Consider the following 16861-nt stretch of genomic DNA (forward strand, 5'->3'; position numbering starts at 1 on the left):
TTGAAAGGATGTATAGAGAAACCAACTTTATCACAGGTTAGTTGGTATAAACAAGAATTAAATTCCTGTGGCATAATTCTGGTCACAAAAACACCACCAAACTTCTAAATAAAGACCAAAAGAGTTCTAATATTCAACACTGAAATAAATGTGAGCTATACATACATTCAAGAAGAAAATGAATAAAAAAAAGTGAGATAACTATATACCCAAGTTTGGCGAATCAGTGAATGGTGGCAGTGGTAGTGGTGGTGGCTTAAGTCAAGGAATAAATGTTTGCAAAGCTAATATTGGAAGGAGCAGCCCCTACCATCACACAGCTCAAACACAAACAAGAACAAATATGGCAGGATCATGGAATGAAGGAATGCTTTCCCACTGCTCTGTCTGTTGTAGTGCACTTGTATGATTATCTTATACTTGATGAATTTACATTTTACGATAATTTATATTCATTTATTCATCCCATTTTCAACCCATTTATTCCAGTTCAGGGTCTCAGGTGGCCAGAGTATATTCCAGTAGCTCAGGGCACAAGGCAGGACCCAGCCCTGGACAGGATGCCATCCCATCCGCCAGCACACTCACACACACCCACACTGACTCAGACTGGGACCATGTAGATGCACCAATTCACCTAACGGGTACACCTGTGGCACATGGAAGGAAATCAAGGAAATCGGAGTATCCAGAGAAAACCCATAAACTTTACACTAGACAGTCGCCCTGGCCGGAAATTGATTTTTTTTTTCTCATCAATGTTACAATGAAATGATGGTGAAGAAATGACTTTATTCTAGGACCTGCTGTATATATCTTCTGTTCCCATCACTTAATATATACTATGGTCATTGTACTTACATATATCATATTACATCAACATATCTAATGTAATGCTGAGACTAGTAAGTGCTCTGTGAATGGTAACTATCATCATGTAATTATCACATCACTTTCAACACTTTGACCTCAGAACCTTGTATAGAAGCAGATACACAGTGGACTTGCAACAAAATTTTATGAAATTAAAAATGAATAAACATATGAGCCAACAAATGAATAAATGACACATGAGGTTAATGAACATTTTAAAGAATCATTTTATAATATAATGAAATAGGAAACTGCCCTTATCATCCTCAATTTAATCTTATCTGAAAAGTCCATAAGATTTCAAGCCAAAAATTTCAATCTTTCTGATATGGAATTAGGGCAGAAGTGAGGCTTGTCTAAGAAATTGTCAGAAGCTGAGATTTAAATGCACCATTAAACTGTCAATGTAGATTTACTGGCCAATGAACTTTATAATGGTTGGGAAACTGGGCCGAACAAAATATGCAGTTCAACTATTCTTTATCTATATCAAAGACCCTGTATTAGTTTCCTGTAGTGGCTACAACAAATTGCATCAAATTTACTGGCTTAAAACAACACACATTTATTCTCTTACAGTTCTAGAGACTGGAATTCTGAAATCAATTTCAATGGCCCCAAATTAAGGTGTTGGCAGGGCCATACTCTCTCTGGAGGCTCCGGGGAAAAGCCCATGCCTTTCCTCTTCCAGCTCCTGTTTGCTGCTGGCATTCCTTGGCCTGTGGATGCATTACTCAAATCTCTGCCTCTGTGGTCACATAGCCATCTCTTCTGCCTTTGTCAAATCTCCCTCGGCATCTCTCTTAGAAGGAGACTTGTGACAGCATTTAGGGCCTATCCAGATAATTCAGGAAAATCTCTCATCTCAAGATCCTTAAGTAAATCATATCTGCAAAGTCTCTTGCATATAAAGTAACATTTAAAGGTTCCAGGATTAGGACATGATACCATTGGGGTCATTATTCAGCCATAGGACAAACCCCAACACATGATTTTCTAATCTGAAGCATTAATTAAAAATGATCATTATATATAACATTTTGCAATTTTTATTAAAGTTGGATGAATACAACCCAATTTTTATATGTGCAGCAATGATGTAGCTGTTGCACACCCATCATTGATTTTTGTTTACCACATTGATAGAAAGCTCTCTCTCTTCTCCTCTTACTCTCCCTTTCTTTTCTTTCTTTTTTTCTTTTCCTTCTTTCTTATCTTTAGGAACTTCCTGCAAGTCAGAGTGGCCAACTAACTGGTCTTGTATCCATATTTTGTTCAAAAAATTATTTTAAATCAATCAATATTTCTAAATTGGATTTTCATGAACATTACACATGCATGCAAGCTGGATGCGTAAATAGTACAAAGCAGTAAAACAGTTATCTGAATTATTTCAACATATTTTAAGTATATTTAAAATTTATTGATATAATACAGAATAGAATTGTTGTATATTAATGATAGGTTCTTACTGTTCTTAGATTTTTCAAAAAATGTATGTGGAAAATACGAGACTTCGTTAGTTTAATTTACATTCCCAACAAAGAGAGAGGGAAAATAATACATCATGCTCAAAGTTGTCTTTGTGTACTGCCATCCAGTGGTCAAATGATTATACGCACATCACATATTAAAAAGTTAAGTCATACTGGGTTGGTAACTGAGTCTACGAATTTGCTTTTATGTTCAGAAATATGTATCCTAAAATTCGAACGCACAAAAGAAAAAATCAAGAAAGTAAGACTTCTGGTCCTAAAATTAAAAGTTGCTTTTCTGCTCAAGTTTTAATAACTCAATTATAAGGGGGTTGGCCTTGCATTTTCAAATAATATTGTGCTCAACAGCAACTCAACCAATACAGATTTTTTCCTATTGAACCAAATATTAGGATAGATAATTTATGCCTATAGTTTGATCATCAAGACGGAATCTCGAAATTGAGAATCTTAAAAAAAAAAAAAAAATCCCAGGTCACATAACGGTGGCACTCACATGGCATTCCCTTGCCCTATGTTTATTCACATACGTATTTTTTCTCTTCAGCCAAAGTTAAGTTTTAACAGAGCAGAGACTGTGTCTTAGGTTTGACTGTTTCTGCTCCATGGTGCCTCATCCAGAGCACTGCATGTAGTCTCTGCTCAACAAGTGGTTATGTTTTTTGTAGTTGGGTTTGGTGAAAAGTAGTAAACTAAAGAATAAAAACTATAAGGCCACAGTGGTTCTTCCTGATGTATTTAAATAATCCCAACATACACTGTACTTAAACTAAATTCCAAGTTGCTCTCACTTCATTCTAGCTTGTTTTTTAATTAACAAATGTTTACAAATCCTTTAATTATATATTTAGAAATTTTGTTGATGAAATTTCTGTTATTACAGCAAATGTACTTTTATATCCTGTTCAATAGCAATTCTTATTTTATCATCAGTAAAATAACATATAGTGTAAACATATTTCTCTATAAATTTATAAACCGAAGATGCATTAATTTTTTGTTAGTGTTCTATAATCTATCTTCTAGACTGACTCTAAGACTTGTTTCCTCATCCTTAATTTATTTTTACCTCTTTTTTGAACCCTTTTATTAAGTAGGAGGAATTTTATGTAAATGTACTCAAATACTAATATTGGAAAGATATGACAAAAAGGATTCATTCTAGTCAGTGTTATCTGGTTAGTGTTTTTTGTTTTTGTTTTTGGTTTGGCTTTTTCAAAGACAATTGAAAATTTTCCACATTTCACTGATAATTGTCCAAAATTAACCCAAAATATGCTATGTGCAAGGTGGCAGTCTAAAAGTATATGTAATTTGGGGTCCTCAACAAAGTTTTTTGGAAACATATAACCAATTCTTCACTCACACCACTGTTCATAATAGATATTAAAGCACTTAACCATGTTAAAAGCACTTAGGAAATATCAGACATTATTATCATGCACCCATAATCATAAATGTTGATTATTTTAAAAACTTTATAATATATAGTCATTTACTTCATGTTCACTGTGCATGCATTTCAGGCAAATATGTTTCTCTCTTACCTTCCTGCCTCTAGGTTTCTCCACATCAATGTTGCACAAGCTCCTAAAGCTTAAAGTGTTCACAAATTAATTTTCTATCTTTATGACCTTCTCTCATCTGCTCTTCCTGTGTTACTTCCTATCTTGTTCAACAATACAGCAACCACCCACACAATTAAAGCAGAAACCTGACAGCCACTCCAGATTCTGAATTTAAACACTCTCTCTCTCATTTGCTTAAAATCTGACAGTGAGAGGGCTCATGTGGCCTAAAGATCTGTCATTAAAAAGGACACTGACTGGATGATTTACAGATTCATCAAACCTCATTGAGCTTCTCCAATGTGCCAGCCAACGAAATGGACAGTGAGGATGTTCAGCTGTATTGAATACAGTTAGTAAATCTATATCTGCAGATGTCAGATATGTAAATAAATGAGTAACATTGTAGGGCTTATGATAGAAATACGGGATAAATAAAGGAGTGGCAAAATTTAACTGAGGAGGGTTGGGAGTCAGGGAAGGCTACATAGAGTGGTGCAATTCCTCTATCTAAAATGTGATATAAGATCTTTACATTCACTCAAAAGTTCATTCAAAAACAATTGTAATGTGTCTGGAAGAACAACAACAAAAAGGATTAATATGATTAAGAAATTCACCATTGGATGAATAACCCAACATTTTACAAACTAATTACTTCACATGATTATTTATTGAGTTGGAGAGTTTAATTACCACTGTGATTACTCATTGTATACCTCAAATAGCAAAATAAAAAGACAGGTAAGGCTCAGTAACAAGGTAGAAGCTAAAAATATATTTTTGGGGGTCATTTGCACACAAGTAGCAACTGACACTAGATAAAGATCAATCCTCCAGAGAGGAGCAGTGAGAAAAGTGAGAAGAGAAATCTGAGGTCTGAACCCTCGAAAATGTGCCAGTATTTATAGGGCAGACAGGAAGACCCAGCCAAGGAGACAGTCGAGGAAACAATAAACAAAGGGTATCCAACAATATAAGGGAAACAAACCTTTGTATGTGTTCAATGTCATACTTTATAGTGATAAATACCCTTTTATTTTAAAAATATGTTTTATCCTCAAAAATGTTAATAGTTGTATAAATTGATAGGGTACAATATGACATTGGTTTTATCTTTGAATGTTCTTTCTTTTCCTATTAACACCATACCCCACTACATTCTAAAATTTTTCCTTCTTTCTTCATCATTCATCATGGTAACAGAGAAAGAGTAAAACACAAAACGTGCTTTTTAAGGCTTTCCCTAATATTGCTTCTCCAAATAACCTAAAATGTGTCCTGCGATAGTTTTGGCTTTATTTCTATCACCATTTCAAATTTGTCATTTAGGAGTAGTTAAGACAAAGGAGGGGCAGCGTCAAAGCAAAGGAAGAGAATTCTTCAAGAAGAGAAGGACCAATCCCTGAAGAAACAATAAATCACAGTGACTTCACCCAGAGCGTTTCCGTGGAGCAGCGGGGAATGATTTCAAATCACAATGGGTCCAGGGGAGGAGAGGAGGAAGAGACATTGAGTCGTGGTGAGACTGAGAAAGTGTATATACGATGGTAAAGTGAAGAGAAACAATAAAACAACTTCTGCGTATTGTGGGACAGTGCAAAGAAACTAGAACATACCTGTTGGCTGAGGGAATGGAGCCGATAAGAAGGAAAAGTTTAAAGATAGAAGAGTAGTAAACTCTACGGAATTAGGTTAAAGGAATTCTAAAAAGGTGGAATTGTGCAAAAAAGAGGTACCTAGAGCACAACATATTCAGACACAGACTGACCAGAACAGAGTCTAACTTTGCAATTTCTATGGCTGCTTTTGTGCTATAATGGCAGAGTTGAGTAGTTGTAACAGAGACCATATGGCCTGAAAAGCCTACAATATTTACTATTTGGCCCTTTCCAAAAAAAGTCTGCCAATCTCTGCATCTGCTCCAAGCTATTAACTATTCTTTGCAGTGAAAATATGCAAGTTTGATAGATGTGTTTTCTATGTTTTCATTCAAGTTATTAAGGATTCTGAACCCAACAGAGTCTAATCCAAAGCGCCAATAAAATCCCTGTTCACCTCCCTCTTGACTAACACAAATCTATTAGTTATCAGTAGAAGAATGATAATAATAGTTTATTGTCATCCATGCTACAACCATTATTTTCTTCAAGGTTTCTGTAGTAAATGCTGTCAATTTCTGGTTGAAATACATACATACTTAAGGCAATACCCTTTACAGTTTATTAACCTGGTAAACCTATCAGACATACAATCTGAACTTTCCTTTATGGCTCAAGGTCATTATTTTTAAAATCAACAACTTTACTGGGCTATAATATAGTTATTCCCCAGCAACATACGGAGACAGATTGGAACTATTTTCGCCTTATTTAATAAGAAGCCTCAGCCAGCTGCGCTTGCTTAGGTCTTATGAATGCTTTTCAAGACCTGGAAATAAAAGAGGAGGCAGGAAAACTAATAGCTGTCATTTCTCAGTGCTAATAGTGTGAATAACTCAAACCAGTTCTATTATCTATTCTAATACCCTGCTCCTCTTCTGCTGTGGATATGAGAACCACAAAAACCAGGGTGATGTAATTATATGGAAACTAAAGACAAATGGGCTTCTAGTGTCTACCACATGATCCTTATGAACTCATTTACACATTCTGTGACACTGATTTTAGTTTTTAAGTGGATTTGTTGCATATTTGTTAGTTCATTTGGTTGCATTTTCCATAGCTGAGTCTGCTAAACAGCTACATTTTGTAAAAGCAGGTGGTTGCTACGTTGCATATTAAATGTTTCAATGAAATGCAGGACTTGTCAGCATCTTCTCAGATTGGGTCTGAAAAGACTTTTTCAGAACCAACATAGCACGTTCAACCCCCACTTCACATCTCACACCCAGCAACATCTCTGAGCTCTTCAGTCCAAAGAAGGCATGCTACATTTCAAATCTTAAATATTCAGCATCCTAATATATACAACATGGGGACTGTAGTTAATAACAATGTACTATATTCTTGAAAATTGCTAAAAGACTAGATTTTAAGTGTTATCATCACACAAAAAAGGTAAGTATGTGGAGGTAATGCATGTTAATCAGTTTGATTTAGTCAACACTGTATACATATTTCAAAACATGTTGTACATGATGTATATATACAATTTTTATTTGTCAATTAAAAATAAATTAATAATAAGACATGACCAGGCATGGTGGCATGTGCCTGTGGTCTCAGCTACTTGTGGAAGGCTGAGGTGGTGGGATTGCATGAGCCCAGGAGGTTGAAGCTGCAGTAAGCCTTGATTATGCCACTGCACTCCAGCTTGGGAGCTACAGCAAGACTCTGTCTCAAAAAATAGATAAAATAAAATAAAATTTTAAAAATGAATCCTAACATATACGGCTTCAAATCGTGTTTGGCTTACTTTTATAGACAAGGCACTGCATCCAAAACTGTCTTCATGAACACACTCTACAAAAAAGTGCTCAAGGAAAAAATCTAAAATCTGAGAAAAGATGACTTCTCATAATGAAAGACAGCTCCCATGCCTGGGCTATGATGCTTCCACAGACCTCTCCACCTCCTAATTATATAAAAACCACTAAACTGCACACCCCACAAATCAAAAAAACACATAGTATTAATCTGTCAATATTAAAGCTAATACAGAGATGTCAGCATACCAGAGGGAAGATGAAGGAAAAGACATATTATTATGTGCATTATCAACAGTTATAAGAAACAAAGCATGCTTTATTCTTGCTCTGGATAAAAGGCTCATCAGAAGAAACTATTTCTTCCTGTATGTGCACTTGGGCCCTTTGCTGTCCTGTGGGCTTCCTCCTTTAGTTTTGATTTATATTTGGTTCTGAAATACTGTATGAGGAGGCAGAACATTTCTGCTGCACCTTTGGTCTTGGATTCTTTCCTTTTTGCTGTAGTATTATATATTACCCCCTGTAGCTTTTTGCTGAAACCATCCCTCACATAGAAGTGTAAAAATGCTCCCTTTTAAATTGCATTAATTCTGAAATGTAGCTATTTGAAAAAACTTAAAGTGTTGTCAAACACTAGACAGATTACCTGCATAATTCACATTACCTTATTGAGACCTCAGATACAGTTACAAAATAATATCTGCTGTGCTGAGCTGCAGAGCGACAACCAGGGCAAGAGGACCTCAGGGATATCGTGAGGGCACCAAGGATTTGGGGATTTGGGTTTAAGAAAGTCATTCATGTCCCCCACTGTCATATTAAAAATGAAGTGATTCCATCTGTATTCATGTCCCACAGGCAGCAGGGATATAGGAAGACTGGCCCTGATCACAACCTCGGCCTGGCAGACTATTCAGGAACACTCTACCCAGCAGTCAAACACAGAACGGGCCATGTCTCTGTCTAAATTACACCTTTCAATGCCTTACCACGGCTCTTAGGATAATGGCCAAGCTCCCTAACATTACTCCCCATGCCTTTCACTGGTGGACACTTGTTTTCCTATATTCTCACCTGGAAATCTTGGCAAGGGCTGTTCTCTCCCCCTCCTCCCTCTCACTGCACCCAATGTCTGAAATGACTTGTCCAGAACCAAGGCAGCACGGTCAACCCCTGTTCACGCTTCCACCCAGCAATCATCCCTGAACTCCTTCAGTCCAGAGAAGGCATGCTGGATTTTAACATTTTAAAAACCAAGAATCCTAATATATACAATATGATTACTATAATAACCACAATGTATTGTCTTCTTGAAAATTGATAAGGAAGCAGACTTTAAGTGTTAAGTGTTATCACAAAAATATGATAAATATATGAGGTAATGCATATGGTCATTAGCTTGATTCAGTCATTGGATACTGCATAGATATTTCAAAACAATATGCTCTACAGGATAAATTTATACAATCTTTATTTGTCAGTTAAAACTAAATAATAAAATCACACTCTCTTAAAAGAGTCCTAACACATAAGTCTTCAAATCATGTTTGCCTTACTTTTACAGGCAAAGCAGCACACACTTCAGCCTCAGTTCAGACACCACTTCCTCCAGGAAGCCTTTCCCAATTCCTCAAGTCTATATTAGGTCCTCTTTGTGTATTCCTATCTCTCAATGCATTTCCTTCATTAAAGCACATATCACACTCTTTAGAACTTCACACTTAAATTGCAAAATACATTTTCTCAAGTAAAACTCTTACAATGAACACACATATGTGAAGAAGAAGTGTGATAATACATGTGGAGCTATTCTGTTGAAGAAGGGGTGGAGAAGCTGAAGCTACACGTGTTCAGCCTCCTTGGTAGCTGTGCACTGACCTCCAAGGCACTTCTGGAGAATCTTGGTACTCTCCAGAATGCATCTGAAAGATATGTACAATACAATGGAACTGACAATTGTCTATATTGTCCACTAGGCAATACATTCCAAGAGGTCAGGAACCATGTGTGTTTCATTCATACTGTGCCAGATGCTCAGTTACCTAGCACAATATACAGGAGGCATTAGGGATGTTAGAAATAATCACTGAAGGCCGGGCACGCTGGCTCGCGCCTGTAATCCCAGCACGTTGGGAGACAGAGGCCGGCGGATCATGAGGTCAGGAGATCAAGACCATCCTGGCTAACACGGTGAAACCCCGTCTCTACTAAAAATACAAAAAAATTAACCAGGCGTGGTGGCAGGCGCCTGTGGTCCCAGCTACTTGGGAGGCTCAGGAAGGAGACTGGCGTGAACTGGGAGGTGGAGCTTTCAGTTAGCCAAGATCTCGCCACTGCACTTCAGCCTTCATTGAATACATGAATAATAGTTATAGCAGGGGTTAGTAATAGAACTTATGATAAAGAACTATTTGGCAGGGTGCGGTGGCTCAAGCCTGTAATCCCAGCACTTTGGGAGACCGAGGCGGGTGGATCACGAGGTCAGGAGTTCGAGACCAGCCTGGCCGAGATGGTGAAACCCCGTCTCCACTAAAATTACAAAAATTAGCCGGGTGCGGTGGTAGGCGCCTGTAGTCCCAGCTACTCGGGAGGCTGAGGCAGGAGAATCACTTGAACCTGGGAGGCAGAGGTTGCAGGGAGCCAAGATCGTGCCACTGCACTCTAGCCTGGGTGACAGAGGGAGACTCCATCTCAAAAAAAAAAAAAAAAAAAAAAGAACTATTTGCTACCTTTCATCTTTAGAAGGCAGTTAAGATCAAGTAAAGAATGATCTGAAAAGAGAGAGCCTTGAAAGAGGCTAGGTAGCTCAGACACTAACTCACCTTCACTCTCAGGTCATCTTAATCCTTTTAGGAAGATCAATGCATTCCCTGAATGGCATGGCACAGATGAGGTAGACACATTCTACACCTGGTTCATCCATCTAAAAGACTTTCCTATTTTAATAAAGGGAAGGATTTTATCAAGGTGTTCCAGAACTGCCTTTTTACACTAATCTGACTTCGACACAGAAAGTTCAAGAGTAATTTCCAGAAGGAAGATGATTTACATTATGACTCAGCTCTTAAGGACAGAGACAGAAATATGCATATCCTTCTAGACTCTTAGAACGATAGGGCTGTGAGACCACATATGCTCAGAGTCCTGCGTCACATCAAGCTTATGCTTATTACTAGTTTACATTACTAGTAATAATAGCTATGCTTATTATTAGAGATCAGTGACTCTGTGGGCTGGGCTCCGTTGTTTGACTCTTTTGTTCTCAAACAATACAGTTTTGCTTTCATTCACTGAAAGGGAAAATCCTGTAGCAAAAATCACCGTCATTTAATAAACTCATTATGGTCATTAATGTCACTCACAACCTAGTAGCATCCTCCACTACATAGTACACAGACACCTGGCTAAACTCTGCTCTTTAAAAGAGTTTCTATAAAATGATAGTATCCATGGTGGCAAGTCAATGCCATGTTACATTTAAAATATGTAATCGCCACTATGCTTTACAAGATTATAGACCTTAATATCCTTAGAGCTGAACAAAAAATACACAGACGGGATTCTTTGCTTTCAGACTCTTTAAAAATAATTTATTGACATTGTTCTCTACTGTGTTGCCTTCCCTTTAAGCTCTGATCTTTGCACTGAAGTCAATGTGCTATCATCAGCGATGACAATAGAAACCACCTTAAGAAACAAGCTTCACTACTTTAAAATCCAAGACAGCACAATTACTAAAACTGCAGGCCTATCACTAGATAATGATAATGTAATAGATGATTCAATACTATTATACTAACCAAAGAGAACTAATTTCAGAATTGTTTACCACCAACACCTGTACTTTCTACATGCAACAAAAGGTCAAGAAAATGAAGACTGCATCTGTATTCTAAAGCCCCTAGGCAGGAAGTTCCATCTAGTTAGATTTTAAAATAAGCAAGTAATATTGTCAGCTAATTGCTACCTTTACACTTCTTAATCTGCACACTGAGCAACACTTAGTTTTGGCCGTTATTATTACAAAAGCACCAACTGTGTAGGCACTAAAATTAGAATACATAGATGCTACTGCTAAATTAAGATTTTCTTTGTGACCAGAGGCAGAAATGGGTATCAAAAGTAAATCAGTTTGAGCAAGAATAATAAATATGATATAAGGAAATGTAAACATTCTATTAAGTACTGTAAATTATTATAGTTTAATCTTTCTTATAGAGCCTCACGTTCTCCTGGAGACAGGCAACAAATTCAACTACCCTCCTTCATTGGGCCACATTTAGCCATTCTACAGGTAGAAAGGCTCTGCAGATATGCCTTCAGAACAAGAATACCCTATGATGGAGAGTTCTGGAAGGCCAGGACACAGCAGCAGATCAGCTTCTTATAATGGGTAGGAGACTATCATTTGGCAACCCTAACATTATGTATTTCCACATCATTTCTTAGCTACTCCAGGCATCTGGAGCTATTAGGCATAGTATATCAAGAAGTTGTGGGGTTTTACTGTATTAGCCTGGACAGGATAAAACACACCTCATGCCCTGAACAGGACACCTGGCTTTTTTGCTCCTTTCTTCATCCCAACATTAAGCAGCAACTAACAAGTCCAGCAGGAACAAATGAAAAGCCTTCAAGTATGTCCATCATCAGGTAATGGTTTCTAAAACTCCTATACAAAGGTCACTTCTAATTTTTTGTTTTGATTTCCTATCATTTGCAATCTGAGAGCCAGGTCTTCTAAAGACCCTAAATTAATGTTCAGAAACTTTCATTTTCTATTTTTCTCCTGATTATATTCCATGTCCATGTCCTCCTCAAGCTTTTATCATGTCTTAATCTGATAGTCAAATGAGCAAGAATATTGTCGTCTTCAATGAGTCATTAGGAAAATTTGGGAGAGCAGGTTGACAATGTCTGGAATCAGAACAAGGTTTTAATTTAATAAGTTATTACTTTATCTCTATCAGCTACGACCATTAAGACTTTCCAAGTGTTGTCTAGAATTTTTCATAGCCCCATTATTCTTACTCTTTCACCAAAACTCTTTGCCAATGTTTCTCAACCATTTTTTCACTATTGCCAACCTCCATCCCTTAAAGACTCTTTTTAGACTTTTTTTCTGACCCCTCTCCCTCCTTGTGAATGCTAATACCACAGAAATGTATATCTATTTATATCTGCTAGCCCTTCAAAGGAACACAGACCGTTGCAATATCTAAGATTGTGTTCACTCTCTAAGATCTAATTGCACCCCATTGGGGACAATATTATCCCTCTTAAAGAATGCATGCTCATTTAGGAAAAAGCTGCCATTTGAAAATTTTCCAAACAATCCATTATGTATATTAACATTTTTTACTCTGTATAAAACAAATTCTAATGTGTAACTACCTTTTTCTCCTTCCTAGTCTTGTTTGTAAGATGACATTGAAATTGAGGAAAGTATTGAGCAATCAGAACTAATCAGAGTGTGTGTGTGTGTGTGTGTGTGTGTGTGTACTGTTAAAGTAACTGCAAAACAGTTTTAACTAAAATATGAAGAAATGAGAAATCCAGGGTAGGTTTTAAAGTTTTCATGAAACATAGCATTTCCCATATAGACTGGACAGATGTATGAAGATGTATAGAGTTTTAACAATGGAAACTAAAATGAGATTATTCTCTTTCAAAAAAAATAAAACTCTGCTGAGCTACATAACTTAGTTTAGTCAGAATCTTGGGTTAATGGGAAATGGTTACATGCTTTTCATTTTCTGTCCTTGACTTCTTGTAACTGATACTTGGGAGGCTGAGGATTACCAAATTATGGCTATGAAGTCATGCAAATTATAAATGGAATTTTACTCTATGTAGCTAAAAGGACATATAAAGTGCAACTAATAACAAACCTACAAGATCAACTAGGAGACCTGTCCCTAGTGGAAACATTAAAGAGTAAAGACAAAAAACCACAGAAGTTTGGTGTTGGGCCTAATCCTTAAGCGTAGTTAAAAAAAAAAAAAAAAATTATGTGCTTTTAACTAAGACAGAGAGTTACCAAAAATGCACGGCTGGAATCTTTTACATAAAAACACTATGAAAAAGCAAGATGACTCTGTGGCTTCCCCTGCTACAAATCTACACCACTTCAGGTGAGGAGTACACTTATATCCATAGTCTACTCATCATCAGATAACATAATGAAATTTTGGTTTCCCTGCAAAGTCCAAAAGTTATTTAGTAAATTCCAAATTAAGGACATACCAAGAAAGAAACTGATAAGATGGCTAATAGGAATTTACCAAGACAGTCAAATACTCTCAGCTGAAACTGTGAAGCCATCAACAATGGCTTGGTGGTCTCCTTGGGAGATGTGTTAGTACTTTAAGCAAGCAGCAGAGAAAGATACTGATGTAGGAAAAAACAAAATCCAAAAGCCTATGGGTCAGTTCAGGTACATGGCAGAACAGCTAAAATTTGCTGGGAACATCAGCTACAGTTAGGACTTGAAGGATAAATCAACTTCGGATTTAGGTGAAGGCCCCAGAAAGTAAATAAACTCAGCTTAGGGTCTCTGGAACGAGTGACCCAGGTGTCCTCTAGAGTAAAGGAAAACAAACAAGCTGCCTTGGGACCTTGCTTAGGACAGCTGTTTCTGGAGCTGTGCTTCTTGTAGATAATTGGAAGCCGCCTCTGCAAGGAAACTAGCAGCAGAAGCCTGGTGCCCTTGTGGTACTGATGAAACCCCAGAAGCCTTGGTCTCCTACACTCTGAGCTTCTAGAGTCAGGGTGAACTTCAACAGGAAAGTCACTTAGGAGACCTAAAGGGCAATAAGCTGCACACTGCCATTTCCCGCAAATAAATAAGATATAGATAAATTGTCACTGTTCCAGATATAACTGCTAGACTGAAACGCATGATTTCTCCTCTCCCTCGTAAAAATAAATAAATATATAAATAAAATTTAAATAAACGTATATCACCCAGGGAAAGCTACTCTTGAGTCCTTCCACCTATCAAAATTGCCTAAGAAAGGTTGAGTCTGACCAAGGGGCGGCGCAGCTTGCAACTTTTGCCAACTCCGGGATGAGGCACCGCATCCTGGTACCAGAGGCTTGGACACCAAAATGACTTCTCTAGGGTGCAGCAAGATGAGCCACCTGGCTTATCCTATCCCCATCAGCACGCGTCCCACACCTCTCAGTCCCATTCCGGAAATGGAGCTCTCTCAGGACTGGAGACAGGCAGGAGACCTCCCTCCCCAAACAATACATTCAGCCCGAATTCACATTAAAGATTCAAAAAGAAAGGGGAAAAACAGAGAAAGAACAATAACAATAGCAAACATGATTTTTTTCAGTTAAAAAATAAAATGCGTCTCTTACCATCTCGCCTGAGGTTGGCGTTGCGCAAAGCTTTGATGGATGCGCTCTGCGGAGTTGCAGAAGTGTCCCGACAGCTGCAAAAGTTTGCGCAGACTAGAGTGTAGACAAAGATGAGCCGGTGCATTTGGGATCAGCGACTAGAGACAGCGTCGCTCCAAGAAAAAGCCGGGTTCCGCTCCCGGGACCGACGCCGCGCCGCCCTGCGCTCTCGCCGCCTGCGCTCGCCCTGCGCTGGCCCGGGCCGCTGTGCTAATTGCCGAGCTCACCCCAGACTTCCTGCATGCTGAACTTTCCGAGCGCGTGTGGGTGCCGCACTTCCTTGTGGTGCTGAGTTGATAAATGGTGACGGGACAAACAACAGGTTGACGTTTAGTTGTTCGCCCCCTCCGGTGGCCGGCAGCTGCAGCACAGGCTGCAGGGGGCGGGCAACGCCGAATCTAGCGGGGCAGGCGAGCGGAGCAGTAGCGTTCTCCAGCTCCGGCCGCGGCGCCTGAGAGGCGCGCGCTCGGGCTCAGAGCGGCGGCGCGAGCACCTCAGCTCCCCAGTTTCCCAGGCCGGGCCTACACGTGCTCTGCCACTGAGCATGCCCAGTTTAATCGCCGGCCGGGACTCTTCCCACCGCCCTGGGCTTTACCCTCCTGGTTGGACCTGTAAGGGCTCAGGAAACAAAGTCGCCATGAGGAAGTAGGAGAGGGTAGAATCCCAGCACTTCTTCAGAGGTGACTGGCACATCCACCCACAAGCCACAGCTCTCCGCCTTGATGGTGGTGGGATGTGGGGACAGGGACTGGAGTTGGGAGCATTTATTTTACAATAACCAAAATGAGACTCTACTTAGTTAAAATTTCACTGTTTATAGTGAAAAAATACAATCACAAAGGAGCTTAATTCCGAGCTTTTCTTTGAGCTCCCATCAGTGTGACCTTTGGGTGACTCAAGGGTACCTTTTCAGGGAATAAAATTAAAATAAACGTATATCACCCAGAGAAAGCTACTCTTGAGTCCCTCCACCTATCAAAAATGCCCGAGAGAAGATCGAGACTGATGGAGGGATGGCGTAGCTTTCACCTTTCGCGAACTCTAGGATGAGGCAGGGCATCCTGGTACCAGGGAGTATTGGACACCAAAATGCCTTTTCTAGGGTGCAGCAAGATGAACCATCTATCACACAGGGCTGTAGACGTGATGGGCCATGTGTTGCAGTGTACAATAAGGGCAAGAAGTCTTCACTAGCGTTTTTATATGCACTAGCTCCAGCCCTTCCACAGGAAAGGGCAACAGGACAGAGTGGGGTTGAGCAGGGACAGACTGAGCAAGGGGAAGAAGTTGCAGAACACTGTGCTCACTTGCCTTCACAGTCCATAGGAAGACGCATGGGACGTTGAGGCTTTTGGGATTCTCCCTACTCTGTGTCCGGAAGCTCAGCAGTTGAGAGGGGCTGCCTCTGGTTTTACATGGTGCATCTGTCTGCCCATGGGAGGGGACTGTATTTGGAAAAGAAGTGAGTCCAGACTCGCTGCTCGTTAGCTTTGTCCCCTTGAGCAAATCATCTGATCTTTCGAGACTCAGTTTCTTTATTTGCAAGAGTAGCAATTTTTAATTTGTATGGTTGTGGTGAGAATGATGTGAAAAAATGTTTAGCATATTTTTGTTTGTAGCTGAATCCAAATCCAAATTTATATAATTTCTCAACTTCTCGCCGATGAGATCTAGCAGAGAAAATTTTCAGTCTTTTTCAGGCCTTCCAGCTCCTGAAAGTCTGGGGTATGGTAAGTGATATCCATACGTAGGAAACTTAAGTGGCTGAGAAGGGCAGGAAGTTCTGGAAAAGATAGCCTTGTCAAGTTATTATACCATCCAACAAGGACGAGGGTACATGTGTCCCTTCAACATAGTCGAAGATCAACATGTTTCATCTCTGTTGGCTTTTTGGCCTAAAATGGTATTTTACAAAATTTAGGTTTGTGGGCCATGAAATCAACTTCAGTACCAGAATAATTGTTTAAATAAATGGATTGGAATACAATAGTTTAGAAATTTAATTATTATTGAAGATAATATTGTTTTATGAATATTTTGTTTCAGATACACGAACACGACAATATAATAGTTATTTCTTTGGGGCA

The 16861-nt window shown here is 38.9% G+C and overlaps 1 protein-coding gene across 4 annotated transcripts in view; it reads right to left on the reverse strand.

Moving 5' to 3' along the window:
• The window catches only part of PDGFD (platelet derived growth factor D), a 255724-nt gene extending 240419 nt beyond the window's left edge, over positions 1 to 15305 (reverse strand). Inside the window, exon 1 of one of the 4 annotated variants that reach the window (XR_008656728.2) lies at positions 14736 to 15281. Coding sequence is in view for 2 of the 4 variants with exons in the window: in XM_055272933.2 (XP_055128908.1) it covers positions 14736 to 14859 (124 nt within the window). In the remaining 2 variants the exon portion in view is untranslated. Of the gene's footprint in view, positions 1 to 14735 lie in introns of all 4 variants that reach the window. The other 3 variants (XR_010119695.1, XM_055272933.2, XM_055272934.2) reach the window with 3 other exon arrangements.
• Positions 15306 to 16861: the final 1556 nt, after the last annotated feature.

Source organism: Symphalangus syndactylus, chromosome 3 (genome assembly GCF_028878055.3).
Source record: "Symphalangus syndactylus isolate Jambi chromosome 3, NHGRI_mSymSyn1-v2.1_pri, whole genome shotgun sequence".
NCBI lineage: Eukaryota > Metazoa > Chordata > Mammalia > Primates > Hylobatidae > Symphalangus > Symphalangus syndactylus.